Source organism: Bubalus kerabau, chromosome 1, assembly GCF_029407905.1.
Source record: "Bubalus kerabau isolate K-KA32 ecotype Philippines breed swamp buffalo chromosome 1, PCC_UOA_SB_1v2, whole genome shotgun sequence".
Taxonomy (NCBI): Eukaryota; Metazoa; Chordata; class Mammalia; order Artiodactyla; family Bovidae; genus Bubalus; species Bubalus kerabau.
In genome coordinates, this window is record NC_073624.1 from 99,162,107 (window position 1) to 99,177,595 (window position 15,489).

The window sequence follows — 15,489 nt, forward strand, 5'->3', positions numbered from 1 at the left end:
TTATATTAAAGTATTTAGAATATATAAGAGAATTTGGACTATTAAATTTGCTTTGTGACCTGATAAATTAGTTTTGATTCTAATTTTTAAAAACTTTTTATTACAGAAAATTTCAAACACATACAAAATTAGAAATAGAAGTATAACAAACCACCACACACCCCTCATTTGGCTTCAACAATTATCAGCTCATGGGCAATTTTGTTTCATCTATGCTCCCACCATGTACCTTTCCCTACATTATTTTGAAGCAAATCTCAAGTAGCCTATTATTTCATCTATAAATATCTCAGTGCATCTGTTTACTAAGTCACTTCAGCTGTGTCCCACTCTTTGTGACCCTATGGACTGTAGCCTGCTGGGCTCCTCTGTCCATGAGATTCTCCAGGCAAGAACACTGGAGTGGATTGCCATGCCCTCCTCCAGGGAATCTTCCCTCCAAGGGATCTTCCCTACCTCCAGGGATCGAACCCACATCTCTTCTGTCTCCTGCATTGGCAGGTGGGTTCAACATGCAACTTTCCAAATGGTTCATGAATGTCATATTTTCTATTGAGTTTGCTTGTTTGATCAGATCCGAATTAGATCCACACTTTTCAATTGCTTAATATCAGGTTTTAAGTCCCTTTCATTTAAGAGTTCCTTCCCCATTTGTCTTTGTCTTTTTTCCTTGCACTTCTATGGTAAAGAAACAAAATGTTTGTCTGGTAGAGATTCCCACAATCTGGGTTTTGGTGAGTACATCTTGGGGCAAACTTTTAACATGTTTCCAAGTCTCTTGTGTTTTCTGTAAATTGTGATTCCAATTTGAACTTTTCATTAGGTGACTGATCTAGGCTTATGATTCTATGTTGAAAAGGGTGAAATAATTATATTGTTTGGAAGCAGTGTTAGAATACTTAATAGATGATTCGCTGTATTTAAATTGTTTTTCATTTATAAGAATTATTTAGATGTTTGGGAATGTTTCAGATCAGATCAGATCAGTCACTCAGTCGTGTCCGCCGACTCTTTGCGACCCCATAATTACCTATCCAAAAATTGAAGGGCTGCACAAGAAAATTGAGTATGTTAAATTTACAGGTGCAACTTAAAAGTTCAAATGCATGTATTTAATTTTCTTTTATGGAAAGTTTCCTTAAAAGAGTTTTATTTTAGTTGCTACTCTAATAAGCAGAATAATATTTGTAAATTGAACTTAAGGAAAAACTAGACTTTACTCTCATTTCAGTAAATTGAATGTTAATTAAAACAATGCTACTTAAACTAATCTATGGATAATCTCCTTGTGCAGTAAAGCTACCTCAAAAACACCAAAAATGCTCTTATTGGTATAAAGATGTTTTTGTCCTCTACTTTCCGAAATTATACTCAAACGACAACAAGAACAGAGGTGAATGGCAAGAGATGCAAGAATGGCACCTGATTGAGCAGACCAAGTCTCAAACAATTGGTGTCAACACCTATTCAGGAAGAGGGGGTGAGGAAAGGGCTGAATGCTGATAATATTTGGAAGTCAGTATAAGGTGCAATTAGATCCAAGTCTCCCATACACATCAGCCCACCCTGGTCAGAAATGGGCATCTGAATCTGAGAAGCACTGGACTCAGGAGCACCATACGCGGAGGAGGGCACGGGAGAAGCACCCAACAGGAAACTGGTGAGTGAGTCCCCAGGTTCCCATCCTTGTGCAGCTCCGGAATGTCAGCACCCTTTGTATTTTGAGCCTGGTCTGCAGCCTTCCCTGTGACCATATGAACCACCAGATGTCCTCCCAATAAATTCCTTATCTGTTAGTTGGAGTCAATTTCTATGCCTGCACCCAGAAACCCTGGGCACGTGGGATCTTAGTGCCCCAACCAGGGATTGAACACGCACCATCTCAGTGGAAGCACAGAGGCTTAACCACTGGCCCGCCAGGCAAGTCCTCTATCTTGCTCATTAAAACAACAACAACAACAACAACAACTGTTCCTAGGGTGGACCTAATACGTCGTAATAGGTAGAGAATGAAGGAAAGCAGGAAGAGGTGATACGTGCTGCTAGACACATAGCAAGTAAGAATGTGGGTGGGTAAAAAGGCAACATGACATCAGTGACAAGGCAACAAGGTGTGAAAATGATAGAGAGAACATAGGTATGATGGCTCATGGGATTTTCAGAGTGATGATGAGATTGTCCAGACTGTGGGCTGAGGTTGCCTTTGGGGAGCTGAGATAGAAAGCAAGCAGGAGGTTAAGAAAATGTCAGTTGGTTTTGTGATTAGAAGGTAACAGGAGTAAGTTTTCTACCTGGTGAATTTAAAATAAAGAACTGGGTCCTCTCAGCTGTCTCTTTCCCGCTTCTCTTTCTCTACCTCCCTCCCTTTCCCTTCTGTTTTCCTTTCTCCGCTCTTTCTTCCTCCTTTCTTTCTCTTCTTCCTTTCTTTCCCCCAGCCTGTCTTCTGTTCTTATGCCTGCCCACCTCCTCTGTCTTGGTTTAAGGGGCCTGCAGTCGCCTGACCGTGCTAAACAATTGGATGGCTACGCCTGCAAGTGGGAAGCAGGTTGGGGAACTATTAATAAGCTCAAAGTACTGCAGACTTAGAGTTGTTTTCTTCCATTAGCTTTACTAGTAATGAAGGCAATGTTTTGGTCTCCATCTCTTTCAACGGGTTATAATTTCAGGAACCCAAGTTAAGTTTTATTTATTGGCTTCCTCAAAACCCAACAATCTGGACTACTGAACACCTGGACCAACTTAAAACCCCAACAATCTGGAATATCTAACACTTGAACCAAGTGAATTAGAACAGATAAGAGGAAAGATATGGGTATTGGGCCAAAAGGAATTAGAAAAACAGGAACAAGAGAAGTATAAATCAAGGTTGGTCTTATAACTGTTTTGTTTTCTGGAGCAGATCAGATAATATTGGACAGCTTTGGACCTCTCAGTGGTACCCAGGGAGCTTGTTAAAATCACAGGCGCCTGTGACTTGCACTCAAGATCTTGGGCAGGGCTCCTGCACCTGTGTGTTTCACCAGCCCCTGAGGTGATTAGCACTCTAAAGTTTGAAAACCTCTGCTTCAGAGTATATTACAGCCCAAATCATTGTACTGGAAAGCACAACAAAGTTTCCAAAACACTTCTAATCATGCTGGAAGCAGGCCGGCAGTTTTCTGCAGAAAGAGAGAGACACAAGTGAGAAGCGTTTGAGACCTCAGTAGGACTGGAGAGAGATCAGTGATGGGTGGAGGAAGAAAGGTGATGGGAGTGTTCTGACAAGAAGCCTGGGCAGGGCACACAAGGGGAGAAGATGTGGGGAAAGAGCTTAGGCTGGGTAGGCTGAGTAAGCGCTCACAGGTGGAGTCATCTTGGGCAACTGTTCTCTGGGGAACCTGGAAGAGTGACACACGGAGGCCCGGGGAAAAGCCTTGCTCTCAGAACTCCTGTTCCAGTCAGGCTTCTGGCCAACCCTCGAGTCACCATCCTCTGGAATCTAGTTTCCACTGGGAACTGGCCCAAAGAGAGGAATACCCTCCTTCATCCCGAATTAATGAGGGGCTAATGTCTCCAGGGATGCATGCACTTAAAGCTTCCTGTGGGTAAGATGGCATTCAAAAATGCTTGGTAAAGCATCAGGTGGTGAAAAAAGGCCAGTCTTATTACCCTGATCCTCTTAGGTCTCATCTTTCCAGAGTCTTTTCACCTTGAGATAGTGCTCCTATGACCCTGGATGACCTCACTGGGTTCCTTCTCACAGGCTGGCATTGTGTGGGCTGACACTTTGTAAGCGCTCAGCTATTTATGTTGAAGTCACGAATATGAACCAGCAGGGTTTTTTTTTTTTTTTTTCTTTTCTAAAATCAGTGTGCAGCCATTTCTTTCTCCCCCACCCACTTCCTCCCCCAGTCAGTGTTCATGAACTCTCTTCTCACAAATACTTCTGTCTTGATCGCCCACGAAACAGTTTTCTTATTCGTTAAGAAACAAAAAGTGTATTGCCAACAAATACTTCTGCATGAAGACTATTGCTCATAATGGAAACAGGACCTCTATTAAAGGTGACCGATCTATCATTTTCCAAACTGATCTACTCTGTCTTTAAAAAGCATGAGACAGTTTGTGAAAGAAAAAACAAAACAAAACAACTCTGTTGTCCTCCAGGAAGTCAACTTGAAAAGTTTAGGGATGAACATCAACATCCTGTGTTTTCTGTAAGCAATTACTTATGGATGAGAAATTTAGGCAGCTGTTCTCAAACAGGTGCTTATCTTCAGCCTGAACTCATCGATTAATTTCCTTGACCAGTTCCTTTTGGGAGGTCTGATGCAGATCTAGCCCTGAGCTAGGTCCCAGGGATCCAGAGATGCCCAAGATAGAGAAGATCCATGACTCTGAGGAGCTCAGGTATAAATGTCCTAAGATATTACCTGCAGGGTAGATAGTACATATGTTTCTGCTATTATGGCAACCCACTTCAGTATTCTTGCCCGAAAAATTCCATGGACAGAGGAATCTGGTGAGCTACAGTCCATGGGTCACAAAGAGTCAGACATGACTGACATAGCAGGCATGCAGTGAACATCTGAAATATCTGTGGGAGGGGGTGGGGAAGGAACAGGAAGCACTAAAATAGTATTTTGAGGAGTAAGAATTGCATAGAACAGGACTCCTCTAAATTCTCCAACACAGCATTCTCGGGCCCTCTTCCCTGTATTATAGTGCAAAGGCCCTTGGAGTTTGAGTTCTGAAAGGAGCAGAGCCTGCGGAAAAAAAAATACAAAAAAAAAAAAAACCTGGACAAGAAGGTCTGATGAAGAGCCAAAGAAAGATTAACTAGCTAAGAGTTCTGCCTAGCACTGTTCGCTTTAGTGAGGCTATTTGGTTGCTCTTATTTATTCAATACCATGGACTGGCATTTTTTGAATTTTGAGTACATGATATCATTCTTTCTCTTTCTTTTTTTAAAATTAGTGTTTTTCCTTTTTTTCCTTTAGCTGTATATCATTCTTTTTTATGTATGTATTTATTTGGCTATATCAGGTCTTAGCTGCAGCATGAAAGATATTTGTTGCACCATGTGGGATACTTCGCTGCGACACACAGCTAGTCTCTCTAGTTGTGGCTCAGGGGCTCATTAGTTGTGGCACATGGGCTTAGTTGCTCCTTGGCATATAGGATCTTAGTTCTGCAAGCAGGGATGGAACCTGTGTCCCCTGCATTGCAAGGCAGCTTCTCAACCACTGAACCAGCTGGGAAGTCCCTATGATATCATTCTTGGACAGCATGTGAAGAACTTTGAACACCTTTTAGACTCTTGAAATTAGTGAATTGGATTATTTTATGTTTGGAATAAGGTAACACATTCAAAATCCAAAGGTTCAGTTTAGTTCAGTTCAGTCGCTCAGTCATGTCCAACTCTTTGCAACCTCGTGGAATACAGCATGCCAGGCTTCCCTGTCTATTATAGAGTAAAAGTCTGTTTTACTACTGTTCTCCGGCTGTTTTGCGGATATCCTTATTTTTTCTGTATTTTATGGATATAGTAAGATTCTTAACCAGCTTTCTAAGCTGAGAATAAACACTGCATCTCAGCCCCGTGGCAACCTGTCCTTCTAAAATATATCCTATTCTACAGGACTTACATAAATCAGAAGTTTGGATTTTATTTTCCAGATAAGTATAGTGTGAGCTGTTCTCAAAGGGGAAAAAAAAGGGTAAAGACATTTATATATATATATATATATACATGCTAAGAAGCTTCAGTCGTGTCCAACTCTTTGTGACCCTATGGACTGTAGCCCACCATGCTCCTCTGTACATGGGATTCTCCAGGCAAGAATACTGGAGTGGGTTGCCATTTGCCATGCCCTCTCCAGGGAATCTTTCAGACCCAGGGGTTGTCTCCTATGTCTCTTGCATTGCAGGCAGATTCTTTACTGCTGAGCCACTGGGGAATATATTATATTTTATATATATAATATTTAGCTAAGAGAATTTCATGCCATCAAACCGATCTTGGCCAAACAAGCTATACTGACAAGGTTTAAAAGATCTGGTTTCCTGGGCTACCCTGGTGGTCCAGTGGTTAGGAATCTGGACACGGGTTTGAACCCTGGTTTGAGAATTAAGATCCCACATGCTGCTGGGCAACTAAGTCGGTGCATCACAAATACTGAGCCTGTGTCTAGAACCTGCGTCAAAGCAACAAGAGAAGCCATGGCAATGAGAAGCCCAAGCAACGCAACTAGAGAAAGGCTGCACGCAGCCGTGAAGACCCAGCACAGCCAAAAATACAAAAGAGCTAGTTGCTTAAAGTGCTTTACAAAAAAACCTGCTTTCCTATGAAAAACTATACACGGTCCTCATCAAGACTACAAAAATAATAGCCCTATATGTTATGAAGTGTCCTAAGTACTTAATATGTATATTTGTATATCACTGAACTTTCACAATAAGCACATGAAGTACACCTTCTAGGTGAAGAAAAGATCAGATAAGCAAATTGTTTTCAAATCTAGGTGGGGCTTCAGTGCCCTCACTCTTAACCTCCATGACTCTCATTATCCATTCTGATACAGAATAGCCAAAAGAAGGCACTGGCAACATTTTTGCTGTTTATTCAAAATCTTTCATTCGCAAATTTTAGGATCTATCAACATTACCCATGATGTTTACATGTAGAGTTTCAGGCCTCAGCACTGACCTAGAAAATTAGCATCTCTGGAAAAGGGCTCCCGGAATGCTATTTTAACCAGCGTTGTGGATGATTCTAAGGCAGGTGGCTTGTAAACACGTTGTGACAAATGTACCTGTGGCAGTTTGTGTTTCTCAAAGTTGGTCACAATCATATTTTCTATCATATGTATACCCTGCTATTTTCTAGAATATGCCATTCTTCTTTGAAGAGAGGGGGACCATGTCCCCTAGCTTTCAAACTGGGTGGGTTTTTATGACGAGAAGTCAACGAGTAGATTATGGTGGGAGTGATGCTACCTGATTTCCAAGGCTAGATAAAAAAAAAAAGGCGATTCAGCTTCCACTTTTGCCTGCTAGAACACTCGTTCTTGGAACCCAGCCACCAGGCAGTGAGGAAGCCCAGGTTGTTCCAGGGAGAGGCCCACTTGGAGCAGGACTAACAGCTCGTACCAACTTGCCTGCTGTGTGAGCCACCCTGGAAGTGCTTCTGGTTCAGTTAAACTACCCAAGCTGACACAGCATGTAGAGAGATGTGCCTTCCTTGCCAAGCCCTGCCCAAATTGCAGATTCAAGAACTAAATAAATGATTATCGTCCTTTTCAGCACTAAATTGAAGCTGATTTTTTATGCACTAGATAACTGGACTAGAACCCTTCTAATCCCATATTCACTCTGCCTTTCTTCCTATCAAGGTGGGTTCCTGGACCTCTCTGAAATATTCTGTCAGTATCTCTGTCCAGTGTCATTTACTTTCCCAAATTCTTCTAATGACAGAACTACTCATTTCAGAGTTCTAGCTATTCAAAGTTCTCATTACTGCCTCTGAAGCTTGGTTTCTCATCTAAAAAACAACAGTAATAAGACAGCCTACCTTATACACTTTATCATTAAATGAGATAGTCCATGTAATCATTTAGCATCACTCTAATGACATTTTCTTCTATTATTCTTGCTAGGTTTCTTGCATTCATATTCTCTATTCTTTAATGCACTAATTTTTTTTTCTTATAGCTCAATGCAATTCGCAGGCTTTCTAGGCCTGGCATGCTCCCCTGACCAAGTCAGATTCTTCTTCATCCTTAAGGATGCCACTTCTCCTTTGAGGAGCCTTCTCTGACTTCTTAAGCAATTAACGCCTCTCTGTGTTCAAATAACATCTTGAAGGAACCTCTACTATGGCCCTTAACACACTGAATTGTAATTGTTGACTTCTCTATATTCTCCACTGTACTCTTCAGTTCTTGGAAGGCAGACTCTTTGTATCCTCATCCACTAACACAGCACCGGGCACTTTTTTAGTCACCGTCTACTGTCTGTGCTACTGGGCGAGGAAATTCCGTAGCTAAGTAGTTAAGGGGTCCATGTTTTGGCAGATCTGCCTCAGAACGAAACTTCCCACACAACCTGGGGAAAAGTGAATGACTCTGAGCCTCATTTGTAAAGTGGAGGTTAAGGTTGCTATGATGAGAAAGTAAAATAATACCGCATGAAGTCCATCACATAGCAAGCAATCAATCATCAGGGTGTTACGAAATGGTTCCCCAACAATCCGATTTTCGGGTACCCTCAGTTTAATCCTTTAGCACCCCGGCACTCTAAGGGTAATCCTTCTTTTAGGGATTACTCTCTAATCCTCCTCTCCTAGGTCATTCCTCCAGCGATTCAATCGGCAAGTCAACCGCTAGGGCCAGGCATTCAGAAACCATTCTTATTCCCCGCCCCCAACTCTCTCCAAATCCTTTTCTTTTAGCTTTCCTAGGACTAAGGGGTGTATCGAAAAGGCTCGACTTATGCAAAATTTAGGCACCAAAATTCTGGCCAGAGTTTTACTGGAAAACTTTAGAGACCCTTCTTGGGAGTTTCGGTGTTTCGCTTCCCTTTGAGGAAGGAGCTCGCGATCAATTTGACCTGTCTTTTGCCCACCGCCAGCCCAGACCGCGCGCATTGCAGTAACGTTGAATGAGCCAACGAATGGATGAATGGGCTACGTCGGCGGCCAGGCCTCTGTTACGTCGCCCAGTGGCGCGGGCATGGCCGCGGATAAGAGGCCTGCGGGGCGCGGACCACTCAGTGCCACCAGCGTGCGGGAGGCTCGGCCACGAGCGCCGGAGCTCCTCGCCGCCCCGTGCCACCTCCCCCAAGTCCCTGCCCCACCGCGGCGCGTCACTTCCGCCACCCAGAGGCCGGGTTGGGGCGGGGAACGCGGGGGAGGGGGCCAGGTCCGAGGGAAGCCCGTCCGCGCCCGAGCAGGAACTACATTTCCCGAGGGGCCTTGGCGGCGGCGGCAGCGGAGGCGGGCGCGGCAACGTCCCCCGGAAGTGGAGCCTGGGACTTCCACTCGTGCGTGAGGCGAGCGGAGCCGGAGACGAGACCAGAGGCCGAACTCGGGATCTGACAAGATGGCCGGGCTGCCCCGCAGGATTATCAAGGTAACCGCCTGGGCCTCCCGGCTCTGCTCTTGCCCTGTCGGCGTACCGGGCAGCGCGGCCTCTCGCTTTCTCCGGCCCGCGGCCCGCGGCAGGAGGCCCGAGGCAGCGCGGAGAGGGTTTGGATGCGGCGGCGAGGGAAGTCGAGTGCTGGGGAGGGGGCGCCGGGGAGACTTCCGGCCGCAGTGGGGCAGCCGGGTGGCGGCGATCGGGGGCCCCCAGGAGGCTCCCCCGCGAGCGGGGAAGGCCTGGCCCGCGCCTAGGCGGAGGGTGGGGCTACGGTGTTGCGGGACTCTGGTTTTGGGCGCGGGCCTCCGCGGCCTCTCGGACCACCCCAGAATAGAGGCCGCGGGCGCGCGGGAATCGCGGCGGGGCCCGGACTCCGGGCAGGGGTTGTGGCCCGACGCCGTCACTCGGCCTCGGAGCCCAGTCTCGGCCGGGGCGGGAGTGCAGGGGTGCGGTAGTCGCAGGTTCAGAATGAATGAACCGGGAGGGTGAGGCCGGGCGGGGCCCTGTGCCTCAGGAGGCGGCTCCGGGAGGGCCGCGAGTCCTGCAGCGCCCGGCACAGGCTCGCCCCTTGCTGCTGGGGTCCAGGGACGTGGGGGCTCCGCGCCCCGCCGCCCTCGCTTCCGCGATCTCCTCTGCTTTAAATGCGTTTCCGTTCGTTATCTCAGCGAAGTGATTTTACTCTGCTTGGCAAACTCTTCTAGAGCTGTTTCTGTTTGGAGGAAATAGTTTTAACGCGAGACCGGGCGGGAATTGGGGGAGAGGGGTATGGGGGACCTTGTGAAATTTTGGCCTCTGGATTTCCTTCACTTTTTAAAAATCGTTTTCTGGTTTCTTATGAATATATACTTTGACAAGTAAGAATAGAACCATAGAAAATTCATCTTGGTTTTGTAAGTTCTTTACAGAAACATCAAATGCTCAGATGTGAAATGTTCCTTGAAGTCCACGAAGACAAAACCTTGAAAATTTTTGGTCATTTTTAATGAAGGAAATTAGTTGAACCTCTGTGTTGCTCACTATGCGAGTTCAAGTGCCTAAATTGCAAAAACATTTGCTGGCTATAACCTGGTGAACGTGTATTTAACTTGTCGTTAGAGTTTGGGGGAAGATGCAAGCTAAGTGAGTGATAGGCCTGTTGAAGGATGATGTATTGTGTAGTGTTCCTGCAGTTGCAGTGAAATATATCTGAGATGCGGTGTCTCTGACCTAAAGGTTCTTGATTTAGAGAAATACGACGTGTTTTGTAAGGTAGAAAGTCTTAATAGAAAGTACAGAAGTAGGACGGATTGTCATTGTGCTCTGGAGTCTGAATGATATGACCCTTCGTAGTGTTGCATAAAACAAACCTTCATTTGTTGTGTTAAGGATTTGTCTTCGACTCTGTCCAAGGCAGTTTAATGGCTGTGTGCTTGGAGGGTACTTACGATGTGGTTTTACATGTAATATAATCGCATGGCCGCAATGGTCATGTTTATGGAGGCTCCAGTTGAATATGAGGGATGGAGGATAGGGTTATACACCAAATATCCTTGGATTTTTATTTACTGTTATTCAGGTTATCGACTAGGTACACGGTACACATTGACATTCAAGATAACTCTCAAAAATACATAATGAACTAAATACTTTACATATATTTTTCCATTTTTGCTTAAGGTTGGATATATTCTGCAATAATATGAAAGCCTTGGATGGGAAAAATCAATTCTGTGGGACTTAGTATATGAACTTACAGATAGGACTTGAAGCAATAAGTTGAAGGCTTGGTGATAACATCTCTAGTGAAAGTTTCCTTGGTTTGGATTTTATCTTGCAAGAGGTGGTTTTACTTCAGTGCCATTTATAGCAAAAGGAACTGTTTTCTCCTGTTTCTAGGATGGATTGAAAGATTATACAATTTTTTTTCCCCAATGCCCATGCTTATATTATGTAGGCTTTTATTTTTTATATCAAAATTAAGAAGTTTGCCTGTTTTCTGGCAACTACAATACAGGGTTCTATGTGGAATATAATGGTGGTGGCAGTGGGCTAGCACTGCTGTCCTGAATGGTGGGAACATAGTGTCTCATTGGCCAGTGTGATGCTTTCTGCCTCAAAAAGGGCATTATTTACATTTGCAAAAGACTTCAACCACTTGGTACCTGCAGAAATCTTGTGAAGTGAACGATACCGTTTTAGGGCCTAGAAACCCATTCAAAGGACTTTTCGTAGGGCTTTTCAAAGCTGGCAGAGGAGGCAGAACTTGGATCTTGACCCAGGGTGACCTTCCCCTGCCTCTTGTTATTGTGAAATGACATAATACATGTAAAAGTACCTTAACAACTGTAACTATACACATAAAGATGATTTTTTAAATTACTCTTCACCCAGTTGCTATTGCAGTTAAATTCCCATTTCGAATCCAGCAGCAAATTCTGTAGGCTCTATTTTTCAAATCTCAGATAGTAAAGAGTCTGTCTGCAATGTGGGAGACCTGGGTTTGATCCTTGGGTTGGGAAGATCCACTGGAGAAGGAAATGGCAACCCACTCCAGTATTCTTGCCTGGAAAACGCCATGGACGGAGGAGCCTGGTGGGCTACAGTCCATGGGATTGCAAAGAGTTGGACATGACTGAGTGACTAACACACACATACACACCCACACCCACACCCACCCCTGAATCAGATATGTTTTCCTCTCTCTGAAACCACTATTCAGTTCCATCATTTGTTGCCTGGCCTACTGTATTGATCTTTTAAACAGCAGCTAGTGTTACTTTTAAAAATATAAATCTAGTCATTCTCCCACTCAGAACTCCACAGAGGTTTTTCATTGCATTTCCTCCTAGCTACAAGGCTCTCCATGCATCTGGGATCTACCTCCCTCTGAGACCATGTCCCTCATTTCTCTCCTTGGGTCGCCTCATTGCAGCCATCCTGCTGCTTTGCTATAGGCTCTGCATGTTCAGTCACAGGGCTTTCCTTCTGTTTATCCCATTGCTTACTTTGCCGTATTACTCAGTTCTTGACTTACATGTCCTGTCCTCAGAGAGGTTTACCTAAACTGTCCTAAAACAGGGTCCTCCCTCCTCCCCCGTGCTGCTGCTGCTGCTGAGTCATTTCAGTCATGTCCAACTCTGTGCGACCCCATAGATGGAAGCCCACCAGGCTCCCCCGTCCCTGGGATTCTCCAGGCAAGAACACTGGAGTGGGTTGCCATTTCCTTCTCCAATGCATTAAAGTGAAAAGGGAAAGTGAAGTCACTCAGTAGTGTCCGACTCTTAGCGACCCCATGGACTACAGCCTACCAGGCTCCTCCATCCATGGGATTTTCCAGGCAAGAGTACTGGAGTGGGGTGCCATTTCCTCCCCGGTAATTGCTCTTTATCCCGTTTCCCTCTCTCTTGTGTAGCACTCATCATTACTCAAAGTTACATTGCTTCCTCTTTGTTTCTTCGGCTGCTGCTAAGTCGCTTCAGTGGTGTCCAACTCTGTGCGGCCCCATAGACGGCAGCCCACCAGGCTCCCCTGTCCCTGGGATTCTCCAGGCAAGAACACTGGAGTGGGTTGCCATTTCCTTCTCCAATGCATGAAAGTGAAAAGTGAAAGTAAAGTCGCTCAGTCGTGTCCGACTCTTAGCGGCCCCATGGACTGCAGCCTACCAGGCTCCTCCGTCCGTGGGATTTTCCAGGCAAGAGTACTGGAGTGGGGTGCCATTGCCTTCTCCGTCTCCATGAAACTCCATGAAGGCAGGAGTTTGCTCAGATCCCTCCAACATATCTACAGTTCTAATGCCTAGACTTTGAAATACTGATTGAATGAATGCTATTCAATCTCTTTGGAAGAAAACTTTAGGAGAGTTATTCTATATAATTTATTGTTACTGCCTAGTAGATTCTATCTGAATTGATGTCTGAGCTGAAAGTTTCTAATTCTACCCATAAGAGTCATTAAAAACAAAATAAATCAGTCTTTTGTTGACTAGGAAATACATGGAGCACTTTTGAAAAGTTCTGAAGGATACGTAGAGGAAGATTAAGACTCATCTGTTATTCAGCATTCTAGTTTCCCTCCCCAGACAACCACAACTTTTATTGTATGTTTTTCCTGAAAGACCAGAGAGACTTAGCGAGTCTATGTTAGGCCTGTTCCCCTCCTCCCCAAACAAATGGGCTTCCCAGGTGGCACTATTGGTAAAGAACCCGCCTGCCAAGAGGAGGTCATGACAACCCACTTCAGTATTCTTGCTTGGAGAATTCCATGGACAGAGGAGCCTGGCAGGCTACGTACAATAGGATTGCAGAGTCTGACACAACTGAAGTGACTTAGCACACACACATCAAGTAAATACTATATCTTAATTCCTCCCTTTGCCCCTAAATAGATCTTTGAGGTGACTAGTTTTTGTAAAGGACTGCTTTGTGAAACCTTGTGGTTAGACCTTAATTTTACTAATTGCCTATTGATAACTTCTAGATTGTTCCCTGTCTTTTGCTATACAGACTGCTGTGATGTAGTCTTACACAGTGATATTTTGCAAATATATGAGTTACACTAAATCTTGGCAGTTACGTGTTTAGCTTGAATTATAGAATTTGTTTTTCTTTCCTCTTTTTTTCCTGGGCTAAACGTCTTTTAGTCTATATAAAAATGACAGAGCAATTAAAGCTTAAAGTCACATAGGGTGAAAGCTCCCTAAAATAAAAGGTCCTCCTTAATCTGTCTGTCATAAAGAAGCAGAGTTGGGAACAGATAAAAGAGATCTGTAGTTGCGACTTGGTTAAAAACAAATTTATGTGTTTTACATGTTACATTGACAGAATGATATTCCTTTAATTTTCTTCTCAAAATTAATCATGAAATCAATAAAATATAGCCTAAGCAAATAGTTACTAACTTACTCAAGGAGTTGACTTATTTGATTGAAACCTAGCTAACCAACCTTCTGAGATTAGAGTTTAATCAGTTTTTCCTACAATTTGTTTTTCTGTTTCATGAGGTTTAGTTTCAAATTCTTAAAAATGTAATTTGAAACTAAACAGAACTCAAGACTCAGTACAACATCAGATTTCTTAAAAATGTAATCTGATGTACTGAGTCTTGAGTTCTGTTTTTTATTTTAATAATTTTTATTTTGAAAAAATAGGGTTTTTTGGTCACTAAAAGTGATACATATTTTAATATCATTTGATATGTATTTTAGTACATAAGGTAGTTTTTAGTAAGAAAAGAATTCAGAAAACCAACCCCTTTTTTAAGCCCCGAAAATCTTTGGCTGATACTGTGTTTTTTTCCCATTTAAGAAAAAAAAAAGGCATGAAAAACTTAACCATGATCTGAACCTGCACTTGTTATAAATTGTAATAAAAACATTTTTAGGAAGCATATAACCCCATATAGTAAAAATATGAGTAGAAACAGTGTGGTTTTTAGCTCTTGTGGTGGTGGTTCCAATTTAAGAATCAGGTGTATTTTTTGCATATGACTTCTGGGGATTCAGGTTCTTGACAAGCTTATTTGTGAACTCCCTCAGGCTCCATGGATTCCAGGTTGGAGTCCCTGAACTGCTTTTGGTAATGATTAAGCTTTCAGGCTGTATGGATATTGTTTAATATACTACCTGATGTTTTGATTATGGAATGTAGGCATAATTGAAAGTAGGTTAAAAATAGCAGTCAGTTGAGTTTTTTTTAAGCTCCTCTTTGTCATGCACTTTGTTCAGCCCAGATTGATCAGCTCTCACACAACAGAAATTGAGTTTTGTCAAATTATTAAGTACTTCCTGAGTAACCAGCATTCTAAATAATTGTATCAGAAATATTTCTCATTTGCTTTGTAGAGGTTCTGAGTTTTTTCCACACTTGTGATGGCTTCCAGCTATATATAGTAGAGAACATTATCCTTCTACTTCTCTGATGAGTAGACTGTAGGCCAAAGAAGTTGGATGACTAAGATTCCTGGCTGGCAAGTTAGTATTTTTACTTTTTTCCCTGTGCTGTCTCTAGTGATTTGTTTTACCTGTGTGTAAATGGATTTAAGAAGAAAATAACTTTCCTGCCTTGGATTCAAGTAGTATGGATTCTGAACAGCCATTTGAGTCTGAGTTATGGATGCATAAACAGTGTAGGAATACATAGCAGAACCAAGGAAATGAGGATGGCATTCAGCAGGGGCTTTGGACATTACAGTTCTAGTCAACCCGGTTCTGATGTGGCTGCTTAATGTTACATGATTTTACTTGCGAAAACCAAAGTGGATCTGAAAGGCATAGTGTATGTAGCAGTGTTACATTAAGAAATAAGGGTTCTTTTTTCCCCCCGTATTAAAGATTTCTTCTTGGTTTATTTGCAAATGTAATATAGGACATCAGTGTGGATTTACAAATTAGGAGATG

At 43.4% G+C, this 15,489-nt stretch overlaps 1 protein-coding gene across 1 annotated transcript in view; it reads left to right on the forward strand.

Annotated features, from left to right (window-relative positions):
* The first annotated feature begins 8,952 nt into the window (after nucleotides 1-8,952).
* UBE2N (ubiquitin conjugating enzyme E2 N) overlaps nucleotides 8,953-15,489 on the forward strand; it is a 42,119-nt gene continuing 35,582 nt past the window's right edge. The window contains exon 1 of the mRNA XM_055585633.1: nucleotides 8,953-9,110. Coding sequence (XP_055441608.1) covers nucleotides 9,081-9,110 — 30 coding nt within the window. The 5' untranslated portion in view covers nucleotides 8,953-9,080. The remainder of the gene's footprint in view (nucleotides 9,111-15,489) is intronic.